Genomic DNA, 10,340 nt, shown 5'->3' with positions numbered 1-10,340 from the left:
CCACCCACCTGTCCCCGTCAGCGGATCCCGGCCTTGTTAACAAGCAGATGAATCTGGCTCAAGGGGAGAAGCGGATGAAACGAACAGGCATGTATGACTCACCAAACCAGGGCAGGCCCAGGTTTCTGTCTAACCGGCTCTCCTCTCCCCTGTTCTCGTCCCCCAGCGCAGCACCTCAGAGCCTCCAGCCACTGACTGGAACCTCGTCCCATCAGGCCGGGGAGCTGCAGGTCCCCGTGGAGTGACGGGGCACCTACACGTCCCACTGCAGGTGGACGTGTGCCCAGCGCTGGAGCCAGGGCGCGTTGCCCAGCAGTTCCCGTGGTGCGGCGCGTGCCGGCCAATCTCATGGACCCACCCAGAGCACACAGGGCAGATCTGCCCTGACCCCTCTCAGCCGCCGCTGAGCTTCCCCCCGTCTGATCCAGCCAGTGCGGCGCTGGCAGGAAACATGCAAACTGGGGCCTGCACAGTGTGTTTTTCAAGAGTCTACCTCCACCTCACCAGTAGATGGCAGCCGATGGCCAGGTTCATCCATAGCGAGCTGGGTGTCTGGCAAAGGCTGCCCGGCCTCGCTCCCAAGGGGGTGACTCTGCCAGGGGTCTGGGCTCAGGGGGAGCCCCAGGCAAAACGTGGGGGCCAGGCCTGGCCTGATGAAGGGGGCACTGCCAGGGAGGCTGCGAGGCCTCCCACGCTGTGTAAAGTCCAGGCGCACGGACAGAGAGGAGGGAGACAGACACAGAGACAGAGACACGAGGCCCCAGGAGCCTTCAACACTTTATTGGTGTTAATCATTCAGGAAGGGGGGACTCTGCAAAATCACAGGCCTTGAAAAAAGAAATATCCCACCCCCTCCACCCCCTGTATCCTCCCATGTCCCCGAACCCTCCAACAGTGTCCCCTGCCCTGTAACCCCCCCAACCCTCCGATGGAGCGTCCTAACCCTCCATCCCCCCTTCCCCCGATGGCACCCCCTGGCCTGCCATGCCCCCAACCCTCCTGCAGCACCCACAACCCTGCCGTTACCCCCGCCTCTGAGGGGGCCACTTAGGCTGCTGAGGGGGCCAAGGCCTCTGAGGGGGCCACTTAGGCCGCTGAGGGGGCCAAGGCCGCTGAGGGGGCCACTTAGGCCGCTGAGGGGGCCAAGGCCTCTGAGGGGGCCACTTAGGCTGCTGAGGGGACCAACGCCTCTGAAGACGCGCAATGTCCTGCCATCCCCCCAATGTTACGATGTCGTCTTCTGCCCTGCTGTCCCCCCAGCCCTCCAATGGTGCCCCCTGACCCACCATCTCCCCAACCCTCCAAAGGTGCCCCCTGCTCTCCCCTACATCCTCTGCTCTCCCCTCTGCCCCCTGCTCTTCCTTCTGCCCCCTGCCAGATGGGTGCAGCGGCTGCCTCATGGCTCGAATCTCATCCAGGCAGGTGTTGGGGTCGGTTTTGGGGTCGTTCCCTCTGCAGTCCCTGCAGCCGTTGGTGTCACAGCGCAGCAGGGGCACGTTGGGTAGCTGGTGCCAGGCCTCCAGCAGGCTTTGGGGATCCAGGTTCCGGTCCTGACGGTAGATCTGCCGGAAGATGAAGGCCTTGTAGTTGTGGTCGATGGGGCGGAAGGTGTCGCTCACCATCCGTAGGATGTTGTGGGGTCTCTTCACCAGCAGGCACGTCCCCTCACAGGGCGAGCGGACGGTGAAGAAGATCAGGCAGCTTCTCTCGTTGTAGGTCCGGGCCAGGAGCTTCTGCATGGGGCTGTTCTGGTCGCCCTGGAGCAGGCGCCATTTGGTGTGTTCCCCCGCCCTGCCCAGGCGCTGCATCCGGGCAGCCACAATGGGCCCTTCGTCTGGGTCGTACAGGACACCCTCTGGGTTGTTGGCCGTCTGCATGTCCCACAGCTTGTTCCTGCGCAGCACCTGTTCCAGACCAGATGGGTTCTCACAACTGGCTTTCTGCAGGCTGACGGCGAAGGCGTATTGAACAGCCAACCCATCCCTGAGGGAAGGCAAAGCAAAGGGCAGTGAGAAGACAGGGGGCTCTGAACAGCTCTGCCCCAGCCCCGAGCGGCAAACTTGGGGTGGGTCACACATGGCGCCTTCACTGGCCGGTTCTAGGCTCTCAGGGCTCCAGCCTGGATTAGGGAATGTTTGCTCCCTGGGAGAATGAAATAAACTTGGAGGGCGGTTTTTAGAAGAAACTGCAACAGGTGCCCCCAGGGATCATCAGCCTGGTGTGAGCTTTGGTCCGTCAGCCCCACAGGGCTGAGCGTTACCGCTTGAGCTCCAGGAACAAGCCGGAGCTTTTATGCGGAGCCACCCCAAGAGAGGGACGTGACGCACAGTTGGCCACAGGATACACAGCGATTTTCTGGAGAGCTGAAGAACACTGGAGATCAGGGCTCCTCATTTCTCCCCCCAGTTCTGGGAGGGGACTGTGATTGTGATTAAAGGGAGGCTGACAACGGCACCTATATATGGCACATTCAGTGTGAAAGGCTTTATGTCTGCCACGTTAGAGAGCTGGGTTCTCATCCCACCTCTGCCTGAAGTGGCCTTGTGCAGCTGAATTGGGGAAGGTTGGGGGCTCATAACTGACTGAGAACAGGGCAGTAATCTGTAAGGTCTGAGGCCTTTTTCAGGAATAAGCAGCAGCCCAGGAAGCAAAGAGTCATATTCCCTCTAAATTAAAAAAAAAAAATGTAAGATTGGGCTGTTAAGGCAGCATTCCTGTGCTAACAGTCCCCACCATCACCAGATCTTAAGATCATTAAAGAAAACTTTATTTGACAGCATTCAACAGTCTGGCAAGAAACCCACTTATTGTCGTACCTCCCGCAGGCATGCTGCCAAATCCATGTTACCACCGGACCTCCCACAGGCGCGCCGCCGAAGGCTGCCTGACTGCCGTGCTTGGGGCGGCAAAAAAACTAGAGCCACCCCTGCCTTTATAGTCCCCCACTTCTCTACTCTTTATCTAGATGGTCTCTGTCTGGTTCTTTGATTGTTTCTGTCAGTTGCAGAACTAATTTTTTAAGATTTAAATCAAGTAAGGTGGGGTGGTGATTGATAAGAATTGTTTTTTTTTTCTAATGGCTAGGGAAAAAAAAAACAATTCTGTAGCATTTCAGTTAACGATTGGTTCAGGTACAGCTAAGCCCAACTCAAAGTATAAACTGGGGTCCAAAAGGAACGCAGTTCTTTGGAGACTAACTGCAGGGAACAGCTGAAGATCAGCGCTGCCAGCCCTCAGCACCCTGCCAGCCCTCAATGCAGCAGCTAGAGCCCCAGATGACCTGGGGCTGACTGGCCCCCAGGAAAAGTCCATCTGCCTTATTGGGAGTGGTGAGCATTGTCTGCTTCCCCTGTGTATGGGTGCAGAAGGAGCTGGGGCTCGCATCTGGGAAGGGTGATTGTGGGATTCAGGGGGAGATGGAGCCTGGAACTGGAAGAGGGGTAATTCTTGGGGATTTCCAAATTTTGTTTTGGAAAAATTAAAACCAGATTTCAGCTGGACCATATCTGAATATTTCATTTCAGCAAGATCAAAATATTTCCATGTCAGCTTTAGCAACTTGACTTTCCTGCTGTATAATATAATGTAATATAATATTTCACCTGTATATTATAAACAGTAATATAATATAAGTAAAAATATAAAATAAAGTCATAACCAAATGTTTCTATCTAACAAAACATAATTCTAAAACAAAATTTGGAAATCCCATTCCATGGAAGTTTTCAAATTTTAGTAACTAATTTGGACTGAAAAGAAAATAGAAATTTCTGAGGGAATTGGAATTCCAGTTTCCAACCAGTTTTTCACAATAGTAATGAGACCCACAACCCCAGCCCGGTGCACCCCCAGAATTACCCCTCTTCCAGTTCTCTCCCTGCATCCCAGAATCACCCCTCCCAGCTCCGAGCCCCAGCTCCCCCTGCACCCCAAAATCACCCCTCCCAGCTCTGCCATGCACTGAGCCACCTATGCCATAGAAAATCACAAAGGGCAAACGTGAAGCATCTTCCCCCCGTTTTTCTTCATTTACCACCCGAGGAGGGCAGACGGGTCCCAGCCAGATGGGAAATGCCCCACTGGCATCTCACTCACTTATCTACATGATCCACAGTCTCTCTGAGCGCGGCCGGGTTGATGCTCCCGACAGTCTCTGGCCCGAAGCAGAGGAGAAGTGGCAGCAGCAGGAGTCCAGCCCTGGGCATCCGTCCCGACACCTGCACAGGACCCCACATTGTCAGCACCCCTGAGCATGGGCACAACCCAGAGCCACCAACCCACATCCGCTAGCCCCTGGTGTGCTACCGACAGGAGAGAGGGCAGGGGATAACCCCCTGGAGATTGATGGGGTGGGGTGTGAATGGCAGACAGGTCTTCCATGGGGCTTTATGGGCCGGGGCGGGGGAACAAAGGGGACTCACCTGGGATTCCATAGGGCAGGAGGAAGCGGTGGGGATTCACCAGGGTTTCCATGGGGCAGGAGGAAGCGGTGGGGATTCACCAGTGTTTCCGTGGGGCAAGAGGAGGTGGGAGGGACTCACAAAGGATTCCATGGGGCAGGAGGTGAGGGGCAGCGGGTACTCACCATGGTTTCCATGGGGCAGGAGTAGGAGGTGCCGTCACTCACTGACAGATGCTCATACCGGATCCCCAGTGATGGGCTCTCAGCTCCCAGCCCCTCTTCTTATAGCCCCATTCTTTCCACCCACCCCCCCCATGCTGCAGAGGGACGGTGCCCACTCCTGCTGTCCCCGTGACCAGGCCAGTGGCAGGGGAGGTGGGACTCAGCTAATTCATTCAATATTGCCTTGAAAGGAAATATTGTGGGGCTGAGCCAGGAGGGGTGGGGCAGATGGGGGACCAGGATGGAAGGTGGCAAGGGCCAGAGCAGACATGGTGGGGGCTGGGAGCTGGGGAGGACCAGGGCAGATGGGGGTGAGGGATGGGGTATGGTGAGGGCCAGGGCACACAGCAGTGGGGGATGAGAGGTGGTGAACACCGGCCAGCGCAGACTCCAGGCTGGAGCATTGGCCCTGTCCAGGTGGGTTGGTTTGTCTCATGCTGGGGGTCGACGGGGTGAAGTTCCTGATTCTCCTCCTCATGTGCAAGGCCTGGGGCCTCACATCTCTGTCCCTGTGTCTGGCGCTGTGACCCTCTGTGCTCCAAGGCAGTTCCCTGGCACTCCCATATTTACCATGGTGATAGAATTCGGCTCTGTTGTGTACACAGTGAGCCTTGTGAGGCATCATTCGAAAGGGCTCGATCTGCTGAACATTAATGTCCTGGTGGATTGTATGTGCTGTCATTGTATGGGCACTTATGAAGTTGTGGTTGGTGTGTGTCACTGGAAGATGTTGGGAGGTTGGAAACACCCACAACCAGTCTTTCAGGTACAACAGTGGAGAAGGCAGATAGTGCTGATGGCCCATTAAGGGGAATGCACACTCCCAAGGACTATCATGTGTGTCCTATGAAGGCTTCTCAGGGAGCCCATAGACAATGAACAGGGCTTGATTCATTTCATAACAGAAGATCTTTCCAGCAAGCTGGGAGAGCCTATAAAGGAAGGGAAGGGACTTTTGGTCTCTCGCCCCCCCACAACTCAACACCTGGGAGGGGAAAGAGGGGGGACAGGTGCAGACACCCCACCAGGAGCCCGGTTTATTTTCTGGAGTACATAATTGATGTGCTTTCTGATTTTTTTAACATTCACCTTATTTTTAATTGGCATTTCTGTACCAAACAATTCTGTAATTCTCCATAGAATTTCCAGTGGACTTGTTATTTGGGGTTTTGGGTTTTTTTGAGGAGCATAGAGAACACAGAATCATAGAATCATAGAACTAGAAGGGACCTCGAGAGGTCATCAAATCCAGTCCCCTGCACTCATGGCAGGACCAAGTACCATCTTTAGACCATCCCTGACAGGTGTTTGTTTAACCTGCTCTTAAAAATGTCTAGTGATGGAGATTCCACAACCTCCCGAGGCGATTTATTCCAGTGCTTAATCACCCTGACAGTTAGGAAAGTTTTCCTAATGTCCAACCTAAACCGCCCTTGCTGCAATTTAAGCCCATTGCTTCTTGTCCTATCCTCAGAGGTTAAGGAATCATTTTTCTCCCTCCTCCTTGTAACAACCTTTTACTGTTGTCATGGCTCCTCTCAGTCTTCTCTTTTCCAGACTAAGCAAAACCAATTCATTCAATTATTATTGTCTAGTTTTAAACCCAAATTAGCTATATCCTGCACCTGTGGTTGATAAGGGGTAATCTTATCCCCAAGGATTACTGAGAAGAAAGATGCCACTCTGGTGTCTGCAATAACTGAATTTTCTCATTTGCCAATTAGACAAATATAACAGAGCAGGGATATGTGTGAATTGTATCTGATTAATGAATACCCCTGGCACAGGTTTGGCAGTGAGACCACTACCAGGGCCTTCTTGCAATATTGGACAGTTTGCTGAGTTTTGGGGCTTATGGTTCTTTTTAACTATTATTGTCTGGACCTTGACTTTAACTACTGCTTTATCAGAGGCTCCTTGAACAATTGCAACAGGAGGCCGATTTCTCTTGGGATTTCTTGGTTGGGTTTGAATATAACTCTAAGCTTTAGACAATTAGTCCAGCTCTCCCGGCAGAGTGCTTCCAGGGTTAACATGCATTATTACTTTACCCCAAAGTGCTGGTGAAGAATTGTTAACAAATAAATTAACACATTCTGGGTTTGTTTCCTTACCAGGCATTTCATTAGAGAGCCAAGCGGCTGAAAGTCTATTGTGAAATGTATGCGGTGACTTGCCTTCCCATTGCTTCATGTTAGCTACCAAAGTCACTCCTGCCTGGCTTGGGTGCATGTGGAGGCTCTGGTTTGGGCTCTAAAGTGTCTTGGGCTACAATGGGCATGTTAGATTTCAAAGGAATGATGCCACTTGTTCTTTTTATTATGGCTCCTGACTTGATTGGCTTAGAGAGATTAAAATGACTTTTAGATTGCAGAGACTTTTGTCTTTCTTAAGAGATACTGATATCCAGAATTTCACCCTTACAGGCTTTTACAGCAACTTCTACAGTTCCCTGAGTTTCTTGCAAGAAACGACCCCGTTGTGGATGGGCTTGCAAGATATTTTTTTTAATTGCGCTGCTGTTTTTACTCTTGCCCAAACAAATGTTCCTGCCCCGTGGCTTCTTTTTCACACCATAATTTTATAACCAGCCTCTTGCAGGTGTTACTTACTGTAGCTTAAGTCTCTTGCCAAACTCTTCCTTTGATTAAGGAGTACAGGATTGACCTCCCTTACCCTACTGAGTTGTTTTTTTCAATGTCTAACTAGACTTCTGCTCTTTGCATAAGGCTTGTTTTACCTTCTGCAGTTGTTTTACCTTTCTTTTAAATCCTTTTCCATAGGATATTACATGCTATAGATACACAATCCAGGGCTATTTCTTTCACCTCTTAAGCCTTTCCCCGCCCCCGCCTTTTCCTTTTTAAAGAGGAAATACCATCAATTACAGGGATCTCTAGGGCCCCCAAGCACTCCAGTAGTTTTTAACTAACCCTCCCCCACGGGCTTTAATGTCATCTCGCACAAAGGCCTCCCAGGACGTTTGTGGAGTTGGAATTGTTGCAATAAATGCCTGAGTGCGTAACTTATTTTGTTCCCTATTTCTTTTGGAAAAGTGGCCGGCATCCCTTCCTTGCTCCCAAAATGTTTACAGGGATTTGATTTGATTTTTTAAATTGAGAAGGGTTTGTGGTGCTTACTTCTCCTTCAAAAGCAGCAAAGAGTCCTCTGGCACCTTATAGACTAACAGACGTATGGAGCATGAGCTTTCAAGGGTGAATACCCACTTGGTCAGATGCTTCTCCTTCAGGTGTTTTACAGCTGGAGCACACCGAGAGGAAGGAGCAGTGACCAAGGCAACTCCACAAAGATTTCCTTGATCCTCCATCAGTGGCGTAGTCCAGAAGAGTTTAAAGTTTGGGGAGCTTATTAATTAATATGATGTGTGTGTGGGGCGGGGGTGCTTGTTGCTTATTATTGACAAATGACGGAGAAGTGTCCGACCCACTCTGCCATGCCTGGTAGGGGCTTTACCCATACGTGAATTCAAGGGTCCATTACACAATTGCAATTCCTATTTTCTTCCCCTGACCTCAATGTTTACAACATTAACCAGACAGACAAACATAGAATGCAAGCAGGCATAAGCAAAAACAGGACGTCTCCCAGTATGACTTTTGACCTAGCTATATTTTTTTTCTCTTAAAACCTTGGTTTCTTATTGGGTTTCTGTGTTTACTATGGTTCCACGTGTTCTTTATGGTTTCTTGCGTTTTCTATGGTCCTGGGTTTCAGCACCAAATCTGGAGCCTTTCATTCTATTTAACCTCAATCACATTTCCCTGGGTTCAGCTCTGGTGGCTACAGTCTCAAGTTCAAGCGAGTTGTCTCTGTTCTAGATCTGGAGCCCATAGGAACACAGGAAACCATCAGCAAGTAACACATACAATTACAAGAGCCTCTCTCTTTTAGTGGTTTTATTAAAGTTGGCAATAAAATCATAAAAGTTACAGCACATCTAATTAAAAATCAAGATATGTGCCATGCACTAATTATAACTATAGACAGAATTACATCCTCCTAGGCGGCATTAGAATCTGTCAGCCCTCTCAAACTCCGTCGGCCCTCGCATGGATTGATTGTTACTGTGGAAGTGGTTCCTGCTGGAGTTTCCTGTAGGAAGCTCAGTTTGCCTACTTTGGGCACCCTTTTTGATACTGTGACGCTGTCTATACCTACATTCGGCACATGTACATGACAGCATCGTTCCTCTCTTTCTTATCAGTCTATGTACCCTGGAGACATGAGGGACCCCGAATTCTGTAGGCTGGGTAGGTTGATGTCCCGCCTTTGTCTTGCAGTTTAAGGCACGGGTTATAAGCACATTTTGTTGTTACAGCATTTTTATGATTTAAATTTAACTTTCCCACTTTGACTTTCTCAATATTACCCGTTTCTGCCTCTTTTCTTAGAATTTTAGGGCATCGGGTTCTTTTTAGGTTACCAACATACACCACCTTTTGTATTCAAAGCCTAAAATAGCTAAGCTAAAATCTTGCAGGCCTTAGCCCACAGGCTTCTTGCATTTCAGCTTGTCTGACTTATTACCTAGTTCCTTTAAATATTGCTTCATTTTAGTCTTTTCTAATTCTATAAATCAAATTCTGATTAACATATAAGGAGTATATAGAATGTAATCATAACATCACACAATAAATGAAAACCAAACTAAAACCCTTGGCTACATTTCCCCCCCTTGACAGAGTCAGTGTTATCTCATTATCAAGGGATGACTAGATTATAAGTGCCCTGTCACATACATATGACAGCATGTGACAATGATTAATGCCATAAGACACATATATACTTGATAGAACATTCACTTTTAATAGAATCATAGAATCCTAGGACGGGAAGGGACCTCGAGAGATCATCTAGTCCAGTCCCCTGCACTCATGGCAGGACCAGCCCCATCTAGACCATCCCTGGTATGGGAATGTCTAACCTGCTCTTAAAAATCTCCAGTGATGGAGATTCCACAAGCTCCCTTGGCAATGTATTCCAGTGCCTAACCACCCTGACAGTTAGGAAGTGGTACATAGTTCGGACAGTTAGGAAGTGGTACATAGTTATAATCTGCTTTTGGAACTTGTTGTGGACTTATGCTTTGCATTACCTTATAAGTATTAACGTTCTTGTATTCTTTTTTTTATATTCTTTTTGGTTGTTGCGGGTGTTGTAACAGTTGACCACAGAGGTAACAGAATAGGAAACACATGCGGTAAAGGGTTTTTTGCCTTCCTCTGCAGTGTGGGGTAGGGTCACTTGCTGGAGGATTCTCTGCATCTTTAAGTCTTTAAGCCATGATTTGAGGACTTCAATAGCTGAGACATAGGTTAGGGGTTTGTTACAGGAGTGGGTGGGTGAGATTCTGTGGCCTGCGTTGTTCCTATGGGCTCCTGATGTAGAACAAACAGAGAATACTCTGTTGAATTTAATACTGTAGCCACCATGGCTAAGCTCAGGGAAACATGATTAATGTAAAATAGAAATAAAAGGCTGCGCAGGGTGAGACACTGCCTGGTTCAAATCCTGTTTAGTTTTTAGAACTAAGACTGCAAATTAGTTTTATTTCTTAGGTGACCAACTTTGATCTCTACACCCACTATTTACAATCACTTATCATCTGTCTTTCTGTAGGTAATGAATCTGTTTTATAGTTTACCTAAAATAGTGCGTTTTGGTTGAAGACCTTGGGGAATCTGCTCAGTGTACA

At 49.3% G+C, this 10,340-nt stretch overlaps 1 protein-coding gene across 1 annotated transcript; it reads right to left on the bottom strand.

Moving 5' to 3' along the window:
• Positions 1-971: 971 nt before the first annotated feature.
• Positions 972-5,142, bottom strand: LOC120388713. The gene is made up of 3 exons (XM_039510738.1): positions 4,586-5,142; positions 4,096-4,217; positions 972-1,983 (listed from the first exon to the last, which is right to left on the bottom strand). Exons 1-3 carry the CDS (start codon positions 4,595-4,597, stop codon positions 1,023-1,025), a joined length of 1,095 nt encoding a protein of 364 aa, XP_039366672.1. The 5' UTR covers positions 4,598-5,142; the 3' UTR covers positions 972-1,022.
• Positions 5,143-10,340: the final 5,198 nt, after the last annotated feature.

This window comes from Mauremys reevesii, linkage group 22 (genome assembly GCF_016161935.1).
Source record: "Mauremys reevesii isolate NIE-2019 linkage group 22, ASM1616193v1, whole genome shotgun sequence".
Taxonomy (NCBI): domain Eukaryota; kingdom Metazoa; phylum Chordata; order Testudines; family Geoemydidae; genus Mauremys; species Mauremys reevesii.
This window is presented reverse-complemented; position numbering and strand designations above follow the sequence as displayed.